Source organism: Monodelphis domestica, chromosome 7, assembly GCF_027887165.1.
Source record: "Monodelphis domestica isolate mMonDom1 chromosome 7, mMonDom1.pri, whole genome shotgun sequence".
Classification (NCBI taxonomy): Eukaryota; Metazoa; Chordata; class Mammalia; order Didelphimorphia; family Didelphidae; genus Monodelphis; species Monodelphis domestica.
In genome coordinates, this window is record NC_077233.1 from 174,378,947 (window position 1) to 174,394,745 (window position 15,799).

The window sequence follows — 15,799 nt, forward strand, 5'->3', positions numbered from 1 at the left end:
ACATTACCTAAGGTTCAATCATCTTCTGCTCTTTTAATATTTTTACTCCTGAATTCTCTTTCATTCTCTTCGACTATCACCTCTGCATAGATTGACTATGAAACACACATCTCCATCCTATGACCTCTAAACTTAGTTTTAGTCCCACCTTTCTAAATTTCTGCTTAATACTCCTCAACATGTTTAAAGTGAATTTGCCATCTTTTCTTCCCAAGCCACCTCTTGGTTACCCTTGTTTCTGTCAATGCATTGTATCATCATTTCCCAGTTACTGAAACTTAGAATCACTTTGAATTCTTTATCTTTTTTTTTTGACTCCTATATCCATTTGATCACTAAGTCTTGTTGATCCTTTTATACAATCTGATCCTTTCATACATCTGTTCTTTTCTTTCTAACCCCATTAACCTTCCTCCCTTGCCCTTACCCCCTCTACTCCCCAGTTCTTATCACTTTGTTCCTGAAGAATTCATTCTTCACTAGGTTCCTGGTCTTCATACAAACTGCCATCCAATGAATCTTCCTCAAACACTGTTTTCATTTAATTTTCCTGCTTGGACACTCTCACTTGGCTTTAAAAATATTAAGTTTATAGTATAGTGCTTTAAGGTTTGAAGACTATCACCTCTGATCCATTCAACAATTCTGAGAAGTAGCTATAAGATATATGTGTGTATATATATATATCTACATGACAAAACTGAGGCACATAAAGATTAAGTTGCCTGATGTCATATGACCAAAGCATGACAGGGTCAAGACATAAAAAGCTAAAAAGTCTTGATTCCAAGGCATCAAAATTGAGAAAATGCAAAAATTTGCACCATGCAAATGCCACTGGCCTTCCAAGCAGTGGCTTTGTGTTGTCCTGGAGTTTTCCTTCTTGGGATCGTGTTTAGTAGTCTCTGTCTCCTCCCACTAGATGGCATCTTGGGTATATTCTAACCCACCCTTTCCTCCCACCATGGGCTGCTATCTGGAGTCTAACCCCCAAGACAATTTAGGGGACATATAGTGCTAGTTGTTCTGAGCACCTTTCCATGCTGTTTAATTGCTAGTTATGGCTTTGACTCAAATCCAATCCAATGTTCTTACCGCTACACCATGCTATTTCCCATGATTTCCTGGTCTACATCCTGCATATTCTTGCCTTTATTTCTTTGTTCACAGCATTTGTTCTACCTCAAATGCCCTTCTTTATTTATCTGAATCCTACATATCCTTAAAAGGCACAATTTAAATCCCAAGTCCTCTGTGAAACCTTTGCTGACCACTCCAGCTCATAGTAATCTGTCTTCCTTCTAAATTGCTTCAATCCTTATTAACTACATAGCATGTACATATTGCCTTATATCATAAATAGCTTTTTACACACATGTGTTATTTTTACCAGTTACAGTATATACAGTAAATTCCTTAGTTACAAGGACCAAGTCTTAGACTTCTTTGTATCATTCTTGGCACTTGCCATAGTTCTTTATACATAGTAAGTCTCTAATAAATACATGTTGATCAATTCTGGGTTTCCTCCTCCTTTAATTCTTTCCAGTACTCCCTGTTCTCGTAAGAAGATGAAATTAGGAAAATTTTGGAGGTCTTTGGATTCTGTCTTTATGTTTTCCTGTGGGTATTTGTGCCCCTTGAAAACACTCAAAAAAGAGGAATTCTGATGAAATAGTTGAGTAATCCCATTTCCCCTTCATTATCTCAAAAAAGCTAGAAATGCATCAAATAAACTACACCAAGAAAATATAAAAAGGGAGGATTCTGGAAACTCTTATATCAGTTGGCTTAGGAACAAACGGAGTGCTTAAGAGCCAGTTCCCACAACACCTGGTGATAATCCTCCATGTATTTCAAATGACTCTCTTCACAGATAAGCAGGTTCAGATATTCCTTCCAGTCAGCATGGACTGCCTCCATATGAGCCTAGGAGATGAAGAAAGGCATTCAGGTTGTAGTAGAATCACAAGAGGTAGGCATGTATGAGCAGAGTTCCTGAACCCAGAAAGGTAGGTTGGGAGTCCTGGTCAGGACTGGAAGTTGCCAATCAGAAGGGTGTTAACTGGAACACTGCTAAGTCAGACTCTATCAAACAGAAATCTGACTCTACCAACAGAGCGAGATCAAAGAAAGGAGAGGGAAAAGGGAGGTCACTTTGAGGTTGCTCACAGTACAGGATGTCTGAAAGATGGAGTGAGTGGGACGCATAGAATTGGGGGTTCAGCACAGAGCCAGAATATGGAAAATGTGTTGGTGAGTGTGTGCATTTGGGCACAGGGTGGTTTGGTTGGGAGAAGTAGAACCATACACTCATTAAGGGGAGTGGAACACATCAGTTAGATGAATTGATGAGATGTTTGAGAACTTGGGCATAACTGACTACTGATTCTCATAAGAGGATGTAGTAGAAAAGTTGTTCTAGAAGTCTTTTAATCGGGCAGTACCTCAATTGAATTCCTCCCTGGGTGTTCAGCAGCCAGCAGCAGATCACCCTCACTGTGTAGCTTATTAATTCTCTCCTCTTTGGCCTCCAGGTTCCGGTTGATGAAATTCTAGGAAGTGCAATAGTATATTTCTCTGAAGACCCTTTGTGTCTTCATTCCTTATAGACTTATCTTCCACATGACCTATAGGTTGTTATCCACTCAGGCTCTTGAGTCTATTCACATGTCTAAAGATCTTGCATAGTCTGAAACTGGGCATTTTTCTAAGGAAGTATGACTAGGACCTTGTCATACCTGTGCTCACATATAGGTAGGGAGAGGTAGTTCCTAGGTATAGAGCTAGAAAGCTTCAGAAGCCATCAAGTTCAACATCTGATTTTACAGATGAGGACATGCAGTCCCAGAGAGCTAGAGGTGGCTTCAAACTTTGAACTCTAACCCCATTTTCTTTTGCTTCTGTAATTGGGATGAGGGCCCCAGCTGCCTCTTAGGTACCAGGGCCTCACAGTAACTGAAAAGCACCATGAAATTGTGCTGGAGATATACAGAGGACTGTAGGGACCCAAACTCAGCTAATCACGTGTTCTGGACACTTCAGAAGCCTTTGTCTGAGGGGGGAAATCTGAGTAAATACCTCATACTGACGTCGACGGCTAGGATAGTCTAGATTGCGGTCACTCCAGTCATACTGCATTCGACCCTTGGCCTGCTGGTCCAACCAGTATAGTTCATTAGTGCAGCGCTGCATGTAGTCCTGAAGAGAGCTCAGGTGCTGCTGTCTTGCCTGGGATCCCGCCTGTTCAAGACCAAAGAAACAGATATGAGTCCTGGTCTGCTGCCTCACTTCTGCCATACTGTCAGCTTCCTTGTCATTGATACAGCCTGGGAGAGTACAGCTTTCCAAGATCTGCCTCATGTAGTAATTCTTCTTCTACCTGAGTATCAGGGATATCACTACCTTCTCACTGTTCCATGGCCCCATCCCTCATGCCTGGTCATCCTCTCATTTCTTATTAACTTTTTACTAACAGGAATTTCTCACCAGCAGTTTTTGATACTTGGCCTGGAGGTCACTGTTCTGTTCCTATGAATAAAAAGGCACAGATTAGAACAGAAAAACACAGACTCCCTTCTCTCACCCTCTCCCTGTTCTTGAGAGTTTTTTCCCATATCTTCAGCTGTACCTTATCTCCTTCTTTGGTGATATGGGGTCCGATAGCTTTGACCTCATTATGAAAGATATTATGCTCCTCTACCTGGTGGTCAACTAATGGCAGGTCTGTCCCAAAGTTTTGATTGCCAAGCATATCCTAGAGTACAAGGAAGGGAAGGGAAGTTGCAGGAAAGAGAGAGATAGTGAGTACATAGATGTGCCTAAAGCACAGGCAGCATTTTTAGGACTATGGCATAGCCATTCATCCCCCTCACCAAACCCTACAATGAAGTCCTTTCAACCTCAACAAGGTATTCTTAACTAACTCAGACCTATAAAGACTCGGATGAATTCCAATTGTCTTATAGAAACCTCCCATAAATCAGGCAAGGGCTCCTATACTTGGCCAATGATAATATCAACTTACATTAATACAGTACTTCATATATATCATCTCATTTGGTTTTTGCCATAACCTGTGAAATAGGGAGTGCAACTATTATCCCCATTTTATAGATGAGGAATCTGAGGCATGGTGAAGTTAGGTGACCTTTCCCCAAGGTCAAATAGCTGCTAGATGGCAGAACTTGGATTCATTTTGAAGTCTTCTGATTCCAAATTCAGGAATTTTCCCCATTGCCTCATGCTTCCTCTTAAGGGTAATAATGGCTAGGAGGCAACTTCCCAAACTTATATGTCTCTTGACCAAATCTAGGGACTGTCTCTAGAAAGCACTGAGCAAGCTCTGACTCTCACGTGATAGCCAGTCCATTTTTCTGTCATCTAGCATCTCACTGATAAATAAGCAATTAAAGGAGTGCCTTGCAGGAAGAGTCATTACCAGTTTCTCATCAACCACAGATGACCAGTTGACTTGTGGATCCACTTCTTTAACAGTCAAGTTGTAAATCTGATGGTGCTTCATACGTAGGTTTGCCACTCTTTCCTTCAACTGCCGGATACTGAGGAGAAAGAAAATCCAAATTCATCAGCAGGGATCTGTAAAGTGCTGATTTTGACCTGTGTCTCCAAAGTTAGTGTGAAATAGTGGATAGAAAGCTAGCCTGAAAGCCATGAAGACCTGAGCTCAGGTCCTATATCTAATGCTAAGAATTCTTTAAAATTACAAATTGAAGAGAAGGTGCTATATGTTGTAAGAGGGAATTTTCTCATCTAGGAATTCCCTATATCAGTTAAGTGAAATTAGAGGTCTAGGATCTGCCTGTACTTTCTAAGTGACAGGCCTCTTGCTCAAGATTTGATGCCCCCTCCCCCCCCCCCCGGATATTTCAGGTGTCATTCTCTGCTCCCTTCTTGGTTCAACTATTCCCAAATTCTGAGAATTTTTTTTTTTACTTCTACAGTGATATCAAATCTAAGAATGAGGAGGCTAGAGGGTGCAGCTGGGTGGCTCAGTGGATTGAGAGCCAGGTTTAGAGACGGGAGGTCCTAGGTTCAAATCTGACCTCAGACACTTCCCAGTTGTGTGACCCTGGGCAAGTCACTTGACCCCCATTGCCTAGCCCTTACCACTCTTCTGCCTTGGAACTAATACACAGTATTAACTCTAAGACAGAAGGTAAGGGTTTAAAAAAAGAATGAGGAGGCTAGAGCGTTCTGGTTTGGTGGAAAGCATTGAAGAAACTTCTGAGAGAAGTTACTGTTGTTGGAATGAATACCCTGAAGTCAGGAGACAACAATGTTTCTTATAAAACTAACTTCTGACTGGAACTTTGTATAAACCCAGCAAAAGTAATCACAAAGTGTTTAGCTCTTGACTCTCCTTGGTCCTAGATGGAGTTGCTCACCATGGATGATCTCAACAAAAGATAGAATAATCTAACTCTGTGAACAGGCCATACTCCAACATAGTCAAGCATAATTTTGAGAGATTGGGGATTAACCTGTACCATTTTGCCTTTTTATAGGAAGGAAATTTTATCCTCCTCCTTGCCTTTCTGCCCTTTTGCCTTACTTCCCCTCTCCTCTCTTTCTGAACAGTCTTCTAGGATCCGCCTTTAGGAGAACATGGCATTGCTCAGTCCTGCCAGTGAACTACCAGGACCTAGATTCATTTGAAGTGTGATGGCTTTAGGTGAATGCAACGTTAGCAGTAAACAGTATAATCCCACGAAGCAGTACTAATAATCCCACAAAGCAGAACTGACCACCCGCATCCCTCATGCTTCTGGGCAGAGAGCCCAGCATTCTGCATCTGATACTAATAGGATTTAAACAAAAAAATAAAAACAAAACTGGACCTACTCTTCTGCAATCATATCTCCCTGGGGGTGTTTCATGTGCTTAGCTATAGCTGCATCTCCCTCCAAAACATAGAGGAGTTTTTCAGATTCAGCAAGCTTCTGGAGGGAGTGTTCTCGGTGTTGAGCAGGCTGGCCCTCCTTAATCTTTGCTAGGTCCTGTGGGCAAAGAAAAAAATCAGGCTGTAGCAAGGGAGCACTAAAACAGTCAAGAAGGGGAAGGTATTTCTTCCAAAGATCAGCAAGGTTGTGTGGATGTATATGTGCCTGACTTCAATATTAACTTGACAGTTATAGAATGTTAGAAATCACTGTGTTCAATATTTTGTTTCATGAGAAGGAGTTATTCTGAGTGTTGATGTCCTAGTAGAGGTATTTTAAAAAATTTTAATCATGTGTTAGCAAGTATTGGTGTTTATTACTAGATTAGTGGTTCTTAAGGGGTCAGGGGCCATTGGGGGTCCTTAAGACCTTTTCAGGGTGTTTTAGAGGTCAAAACTACTTTCATAAGATGTTTTAACTTCAAATACTATCTATCACATAAACAAAAGCTCTTTGGAGGGAGATCATCACTAATTTCTAGGAGTGTAAAGGGATCCTGAGACCAAAACATTTGATAACTGCCATAGTAGATCATAGGATTGATCATGGTTTTAGAACAGGAAGGGAACTTAGAGGCTATCACTTCTAACTCCTTCATTTTCCTAATGAAAGAACTGAGACCCAGAGATATTGAGTGACTTACCTATAGTTGCACAGCCAGTCTTGATTCTAAGTCAGGATCCCAAATCCAACTCTCTATTCCCTATTCACTATGCTGTCTGGTAGTTTCCATTTAAACTAAATATCTTTGAATGATGTCAATTAAGAGTTTATCTAATGGGGGCAGCTAAGTGGCTCAGTGGATTGAGCCAGGTGGTCCTAGGTTTAAATCTGAGCTCAAACATATCCTGCTTGTGTGCTCCTGCACAAGTCACTTAACCTCCATTGCCAAGCCTTTACACTTGGAACCAATATACAGTATTAATTCTAAGATGGAAGGTACAGTGTTTTTTTTTTAAGAGTTTACCTAATGTACAGAAAACAGTTTTTTGTTTTTTTTACTCAACAGAGCCTACTATAGCACAAAGCATGTGTTTAGTATATGCTTGTTATCTAACTCATTGCTGAGCCCTCATGACTTCAGTATAAACATTTCTTTTTAGGTATAAAGTCAGTTTCTAACTTCTTTTGGTATAAATTAGCTTCAGCATATTACCAATGATCACTTCTACACAAAGAATAGCTTTATAAAAGGCATAAGACCATGAAAAATTATCCTAAAGTAGCATAGAATTGTTGTCATCAAATATTGGGAAAAGAAGTGACCAGTTAAGTAATAAGAGTGAGAGAAAACAAATGAAGAGCCCAAGTTTTTCATACCAGGGGCCATGATATAGTAATAAAAGAACCAAAGAAAATAATGTTGGGAATATCTTATGTGGAGGATTTATAAAAAATCATGGACAAAGATCTAAAAGGACAAGAAGTTGTAAATGAATTGAGATGTATCTGTTTATCCAACCAAACTGATGGGATCACAGAACTAGTTAAGTATAAAACCAGTTTTAGCATCTTGAACCAATCAGGATCCATCAGAACTTGGCAAAACCCTTATTCTTGAGGAGACAGCTAATGTTTTTGTTCTTTGTGTCCTGCATTCACAACTACCACCATGTAAAAGCCCTGCTTCATTATGATTCTGGAGGCCAGCCTTCTATCAAGGAGAATCATACTGCTCATTGTCCATTTATTGAGGAAACTGTGAAGGGTGGGGAGGAAAGAGGTATGAAGAAGGAGATATGAAAGGCGAAGGCTAAGATGTTTATGTTCTAGGAATCAGACTTCAGTTTTTGTAGGAATAATTAATGCTTTATAGCATGTAGAAGGGAAGTCTTATTTTTGATGCCCTCAAACATAGGATTAGATGTAGAAGTAGTTTTTTTTCCCCCTCACAGTCACTAAATTTAGTTTAAATTACCTTCTTCCTTTAAATAACATTCAATATTTCCATGAAGTCTGACCTTGTTCCAAAGAGTACAGAGTCAGAAAGCTAGACTTAAAGGAGAGGGAAGTTGGGGATCATGCATAGAGAAAAGAGGAGCCAGCTCTATACTTAACAAAGAGGAGCTGCAGAAGAGGAATGAGTTAGTTGATGCCAAGAGAGGTATAGTGAGATAAGATGGTGATTACAGGATAGGAAGGGGCCCAGTACTTACACTTTGCATCTTGGAGTCAGTGTCCACGATGTTTCTTTCCACCTGATCAGCATTTTTTTGAAGTTGATCAATCAACTCTGATAACTCTTTACTGGAGATGCTGTAAAGATATGAGTTCGTTAAGGACTAGGTTTCAAGGATAGTCATCAGAAACTTGCTCTTATCCTCCCCTAAATCCAAAGACGTGGCTCCTCTACTGGACCCTCCTGATACTGCTGCCCCTTCTGAGTAAGCCTCTGAACTTACTCCTGATTTCTTGATATCCAGACCAAGAGTCACAGACTACTACAGCCACAGAACTGGGTGGAATCTCTTTCTGGTCTTGATAATTTCCAGAGTAGACCCAAGGCAAAGTTCTGGTAAGAGGGTCCCCTCCAATGGTTTCTTTGGGTTGATCCATGTGGTAGCACCTGAGTATCTGAGTCTTTAGTGCTGCACATGACCCCAAGCCTAAAAGCCACAAATGTGGTAGAATATTAGTGAAATTCCTTCCAGGAATGTTGTCTGACTCTCAGGCCACTTGTTATATAAAGGCAACTGAGCTGAAGTGTGTTATTATTTAGAGTCATATCCTGTCATTCTTCTAACCCCATCCAATCAATATTTGTTGAACATTTATTAGTTATACAACAACATTCTGGTCCTGTGGGAATAATAAAAATAATAATGATAATGAAGATAATGACTATACAGTCAGGAGAAAACTGAATACCATCTCAGACACTGGTTTGTGCTACTGGGCAAATCTAACTTCTCTTGAACCTCTGTTTAATGTGTTAAAAAGGATTAACCCTATTTTACAGGGTTGGGTAAGGATCAAATGAGATCTTTAAAGTGTTTTGCAAACTTTAAAGTGCTATAATGTAAATATCTATTATTATCTTCTACCTTTTGGTTAAAAAAATGTTTTCTTCACAACCACTTTGGAAAGTGTATAATATAAAGACCACTATTCTCATTTTATATATTAAAAAACTGAGGTAGAGAGAGATTTGATTTTCCCAAGGTCCTATTATTTGAATCTAGATCTCCTAACCATGACTTCTTTCTATGACTTCACAGCATATAAAGCAGGGTCCAGAATGTGTTATCAAATGAATTGTTGGTGAACATCTAGAAAATCACATAGTGATATAAAAAGCCAGTATGACTTCATTAAGAGCATTCAATTAGAAGAAAAGACACTGGGAAAGTCTTTGCAGTAAGTACATCTGTTTAAGGTTTCATTTTTAACATATATAGGCAGTTTTCGAAGGGAAAAAGTCAAAGCTATCAATAGCCACATTAAAAAAATGCTTTAAATCACTAATAATTAGAAAATGCAATTAAAACAACTCTGAGGTACCACCTTATATCCTTAGTTGACAAGAAGGAGAAATGACAAATATTAGAGGGCATTTGGGAAAACAAGCAAACTAATGTATTGTTGGAAGAACTGTGAACTAGTCCATTTTGGAAAGCAATTTGGAACTATACCCCAAAAGCTATTATGTGGTACATATTCTTTGACCCAGTAATACTGTTACTGTGGCTATTTGCCAAGGAGATCAAATAAAGAGGAAAAGGATCCATACACACACACACACACACACACACATACACATATAGTAACTCTTTTTTTGTAGTAGCAAAGAGACTGAGGAGATGTCCAATTGGGGAATGGCTGAATGCAATAGAATGCTATTGTACTGTTAGAAATGATAAAGGGGATAGATTTGGAAAACCTCTATGAACTGAAACAAAGAAGAGCACAGAACTAGAACAACCAATCTATACAGCAATTGTAATATTGTAAAGACAAATGAACTTTGAAAGATAGTAATTCTGATCAATACAATGACCACAATTCCAGAGAACTCATGAAATAATGTGCTATCTACCTCTGGACAGAACTGATAGACTTAGAATACACAACAAAGCATTTTTTCCTTCCTTCCTTTATTCCTTCCTTCCATCCTTACACTTACAAAGAAGTTTGTTTTTAATGACAATATATATTTGTAATGGGTTTTGTTCTTTTTGCTTCCTCATGGAGTGGGGGAAAGAAGGAGAGAATCTGGAACTAAAAAAATTAGTTTGTGCTTTAAAAAGAAAATAGGATTTAAAATAAAAAGGAAAAAAAGAACAGACTTTGAGAGGGTTATGAGAGTGGTGAGGTATCATGATAAAGTGCAGTAGTGTCAGACTGGGGGAAAACCAAAAAATTGACATTGTTTTTTTCATTGTTAAACATTTCCCAATTATGTTTTAATATGATTCCAATCACCTTCAGGAGTTTTGTGGCCCATCAAGTTTGATACCTCTATAGTTGTGGCTAGAGAGATAGCCTTGGAGCCATGATACCTCCAAGTTATAGATAATGCACCTACCTGCATTGGTAGAGGCATTTCTCTTATCTGGGAGTTCTCTATACCAGTGAAATCAAAGGTCCAATCCTTATTCCTATCCATACTAGACTTACAATAAATTAGTGGAATGCTGTAGATATAGTTTACCTAGATTTCAGCAAAGCATTTGACAATGTCTCCTTGTATATAACATGAAGAGTAGACAACAGTAAATGAAATGGATTTAGAACAGGTTAATGGCTCTTTGTCAACTTGGAGAATATTCTCTAGTAGAGTGTCTCTGGGAATTGTCCTTGACCGTGTGTTATTTAATGCTTTAATATCAAATATGAAGCCAGAAGGGGGAGCCAGCACTTTGAATAATAAAGTAAGGAATCAAAAAACCATCTTGGCAGGCCAGAACAATGGAGTATGTCTAATAAAATGATATCTAATAAGAATAATTGTAAAATCCTACATACAAATTCAGAGAATCAACTTTACAAGTATGGGATGGAAGAAGGTACAGTTATGTTGCAGTTCATATGGGAAAGATCTGGGGGTTTTAGTGGACTGCAAGCTCATTATCAATAATGCAAAATGTTGGGCAAAAAACCTCAAATATGATCTTAGGCCTATTAAGTGAGGCAAAGGCAGCTGGGTGGCTTGGTGGATTGGGAGTCAGACCTAGAGATGGGAGGTCCTAGGTTCAAATTTGACCTCAGCTGTGTGACCCTGGGCAAGTCACTTAACCTCCATTGCTTAGTCCTTATCACTCCTCTGCCTTTAAACCAATGTGCGGTATTGATTCTAAGATGGAAGATAAGGGTTTTTTAAAAAAAGAGGTATAATATCTAGAATAAATGTGAGGTATTATGTGTAATTCTGGATACTACATGTCAAGGATATTAATAAACTGGAGAGCCTCCAGAAAACAGGCAACTGGGATAGTGAAGGGCCTTAATTATGGTATAAATGACTGAAAATGCTTAGTTTGGAAATAAAGTTTTAGGGGAAGGACCAATAGTTATCTTCAAAAATTTGAAGAGCTGTCATGGGGAAAAGGATTTAGATTTGTTTGTATGGCTCAAGAGGACAAGACCAGGAACATTGGATAGAAGTTATGGCAAGGTAGAATTTCCTAATGCTTAAGAGTTATTAAATAATGAAATGTAGTGAGTTCCTCCTCACTAGAGATCTTCAGGTGGGGATGTTGCAGAGGAGTTTAAGTTTGTTTTGGATTAGATGGTCTGTGGACTTCCTTCCAATTTGGGAATTTGGTGATTCTGCAAATCCCTAATTTCAAGAAATTTAAGATCTACCTGGGGAGATAAGACACATACAAAAAAAAAAATTAAGAAAACACCAGTACAAGACAGTAATATAAAAGATATCATAGGTTAGTAAGTACTAAATGAGTTGGGTAGAAAATAAGTGCTATAAATTCAGATAAGAGAGAGAATTTATGGATTGAAATTTGCAAGGAAAGCTTCTTGGAAAGGGCAGATCTTGAAGGATTATCTAGAATGTAGCTAGACAAGAATTAGGTCTATTCTACAATGCTTTTAAATCAAGGAGATTTTAGAAAGGCTGAGGAGGCTACATTGAAAAATTCCATCCTAGAAGGTCCATTGATAATATTATAAAGCTTTGTGTGTGCTTATTCCCTTGTAAAATTCTTCCTTGAGTATTTTAGTGCCAATTGATCTTAACTCCATTGTCCCTAAGCCAAGTCTCATTGTTGGGCCTGCAGTCATTCTAATTCCAAATCATCTGTTCTTTGCCCAGTTTGGCCACAGTGTCTATGCCCCACCTCATCCCAACTCTAATATCATGACACAGGAAAACTATGTCCTTAACTCAAATAATCCAAATAATTAACTAGTGATTGCTCTCTTCTTTGAAGGACCTGAAGTATTAGGAGGAGGACTTTGCTTCTCCTTTCATTCACTCACCCAGCCCCAAGCCTCAGTGTCACGGACACACCAGGCTTGTTCTCAAACCAGTTCCCCAGTCTTGCCTCCCCATTGGCTTCATTGGGTATAGGAATATATTGGGCTTTTGGACCCCACCCTCAGGCTATTTTTTAAACAAAGGAAATCTTTTGCCTCCTGAGATTTGAGTGATCCTATTGTCAGAATGATCAGTTCTGTAGGCTTTCTGGGCTTGCAGTCAGGAGAAGGGATAAAAATTGGAGCTCAGCAGGATTTCAAGGCCAGTGGCTACATCCTATCTTTTGACATCCTTGTAGCCCCAGCCTCTACCTAACATCGCCTGAGTCCAGGAACATTTAGCTTCCAAGAAGCCTACCCTGGCCATTGCTTTTATATGGCCCTGGACCACAGAGGGAAAGATGTATCTTGTAAAGCAAAATGGTCCTATATCCTCCTTCCTTTTCTGTGGGTGAGGGTGACCTAGAATCCTATAAACCATAGAATATCAGAGCTAAAAGGGGCCTTTAAGAAGAGATGATCTAATCCAAGTCCCACATATACATATTAGTGTGTTTATGAATTTTGTATGTAATTTTGTGAGTGGTGTGAATTCTGGTGCCAGGAGGTGCCTGGAATGTGGGAGGGACTTGGAATTTGCAAAGAGTGAGGCCTAGCTCCTACAAATTCTGGAAACCAGTAGAGCCAGTCAAGGCCCTTTCATCTCTATAATGAATATGTATTTGGGCAGCCAGATGTTTCACCCACTGTCTGTCAGAATGGCTGATGGAGCTGATAGGGACCCCTCCCTACCATCTACCTAGCATCAATTCTGTTTCTTTTCCCAGCCACCCACAAGGAGTCATTCAGTCCAGCACAGAAGGAGAATCTTCCCAGGAAAAGATAGGAAGGACCTCCTGGGGAGGCAAAGGGAGATGGGACTGAAAGAAAGGAGGCCATTGGAGAGGAAAATGAGAAAAGGAAAATGGGTTGTCCTAACATTATTTGGCCCATAAGAGGCACAAAGAAATCTTGTTGCTAGATTGATTTTCAAGAATAAAACAACCTGTAAATCAGACTTGCTTTCCAACTCACACCACTTTCCAGTTCACCCTGATGTACTTTTGAATAGAAGGAATAATATCCCTGGCCCTTCCTGTGCTTAGAGGCTGAGAGCACCTGCTCAAGGAAGGAAGGAAGGAAGGAAGGACGGAAGGAAGGAAGGGAGGGAGGGACGGAGGGAGGGAGGGAGGGAGGGAAAGAAAAAGAGAGGTCTGAAGTCTGGCTGTTCAACCTTATCCCATATCTCAAGCTAGATTCTTCCCTAAAAGCTCTCTCCTTCTCTCTCATAGGGAAGGAAGAGAGGAGGAAGGCTACAGAGGACACTCTAATTATCCACAACTCAGCTGTTTTGTAGAGCTTTTTAAAAATCAACTTTTATGATTTATTAGAAAATTTTATTCACTGAGACTGAACCAGGTAGATGAATTAAATGCTAACTGACCCTTTTCAAAGGAACAATCATAGAAATATAGGAAGGTAGAAAGGGAAGCAGATGGGTGCCTGTCAAGGAGGGAAACCTCAGGTTTAGTGAGAGGATAGATTGATTTAAAGAAAATGCCACCTTCCTGAGATGAAGCCAGCATCAGTTAAAAGATGAACTTAGAAGGGTGGAGCTGGGTCCCAGTATCTTTATTGCCTCCAGGTGGAAGCCCCCTCTTATGCCTTTTAATTGTCTTCATCTTTGAGCTAAGGTTCTTAGAGTCAGTGCTGCAGAACATGCAGTCTGCAGAGGCCAGGGGATTCCAAAGCTTATTTCACAATCACAGTCAGGAAGAGTGGGTGTAATAATGGGGAACAGATTCAGAGCACATTTCTCCAGAGGATCAGGCCTTGTTTTCTTCTCTTTTGGCTTGTTATACTAGAACATGGATTGTTTCCAGGAAGGTTCAGGGAGGGTCTCTGTCCAGGGTGGTAAAGAGGAACTCTGTTTACTCATTCTGTTTACAAGTCTGTTTACTAAATTCCCTGGTAAAGAAGGGAAGACTTAGTCCAACTCAAGACCCAGAAGGACTGAACTAACTGTATGTTATTGACCTGACATGGAAGTTGTAATTCTCTGGATTGGCTTTTTTCAAAAGTTGAAGTTGTTCCAGGAGAGTGTTTAAAAGACACAGAATAACCAAACCCAACTCAGGCTGGGTTTGAAACCTTAGGTGCAAATACAAAACAGCCTCTTTGTCTTTTGTGAATGGAGGATTCGAGGAGCCACAGGGAAAACAAATAGGGATCTCTCCAGCACAGATAAGAGTCCCTACTTTACCTTCCCAAAGGCTGGGAGAAATTGTCATTACAATCAGAAACTCTTATGTGGAGGCAAAGCTTCTGAATGGAAATGGGAAAAGCTTCTGAGGTTCTTTCAGGTCCTATCACTGCCCAAGATGAAAGACATATTTATTATTGAAAATAGAACTTGTGTTCTTAGACCCCAAAATAATGACAAAAGGTACTTCCTTCCCTTTTTTGCAGATGTGGGGTGTTTTAAGGGTAAAGAACATTGCATATGCTATTACACTTGGTTGAACTGAAGAAAGATGAACTACTTTTTCTCTTTCTTTTAAAATGTTTGTTATAGGGGATGCTTCCTGGAATAAGAGAAGAGAGAGGGATATATTTGAAAATCTAAAAACAAAAGATAACAACAATAATTTTTATGTAAAAAATAGAATGTAAAAGAAGCACCCTCCTGATTAAAGTAGGTTTTTAGGTTTGACCATGACTACTTACTATTTCTACAGAGAAACCATAGCTTTTAATTCAAGGAAAATTCTGTTAAATCATGACTAATTTTATGAACATATCACAGAATCCTATTTTACAGATGAGAAAACTGAGATGAGAGCTGGCAAGTGATTTTTCCACATATAGTCTAGTCTGTCTGAGAGAACTAGAAAAACAAAACCAAAAACAATCTTGCTGCATTAACCTGTCCTCTGGCTTTGTGCATACTTTGGAGTTGGGTCTATGATCCTTTTATGGATGTTATAAAAGCCAGTACCCATGGCACAGTGTCAGAACCAGTTGGTACTTAAAGAACTAAAAAAAAATGACCTGGGATACTTCGACCATTTGAGCTGATTCTTTAGCAGGCTGGAACAAGCTCTTGTTTAGAAATCTGGAAGTATCCTTGACACTGGAGTAGGAAATTTGGAAATAACAGCAATGTTTAGAAAACTCTATTCAAACATCTGGAACTGCTCTTAAAACAAAGAGATGAAATGGAATATTTATTGGTAATGGGGATTTAATTAGGACTTTACAATTCTCCAGCCCCAAACTTTCAACAAACTATATAGCAGAACCAGATTGGAACTCAAATTATCAATCTCATGCAAAATCATCTAATGGTTCCTTCTTCATTT

At 39.4% G+C, this 15,799-nt stretch overlaps 1 protein-coding gene across 2 annotated transcripts in view; it reads right to left on the bottom strand.

The window, feature by feature from the left end:
- Positions 1-15,799, bottom strand: part of PPL (periplakin) — a 45,034-nt gene that overhangs the window by 15,395 nt on the left and 13,840 nt on the right. The window contains exons 2-9 of one of the 2 annotated variants that reach the window (XM_007498716.3): positions 8,120-8,219; positions 5,866-6,020; positions 4,442-4,562; positions 3,632-3,757; positions 3,490-3,531; positions 3,082-3,243; positions 2,448-2,555; positions 1,834-1,929 (exon numbers count right to left, since the gene is read on the bottom strand). In XM_007498716.3, the coding sequence (XP_007498778.1) occupies positions 1,834-1,929; positions 2,448-2,555; positions 3,082-3,243; positions 3,490-3,531; positions 3,632-3,757; positions 4,442-4,562; positions 5,866-6,020; positions 8,120-8,219 (910 nt within the window). The remainder of the gene's footprint in view (positions 1-1,833; positions 1,930-2,447; positions 2,556-3,081; positions 3,244-3,489; positions 3,532-3,631; positions 3,758-4,441; positions 4,563-5,865; positions 6,021-8,119; positions 8,220-15,799) is intronic. The other variant, XM_056806111.1, reaches the window with a different exon arrangement.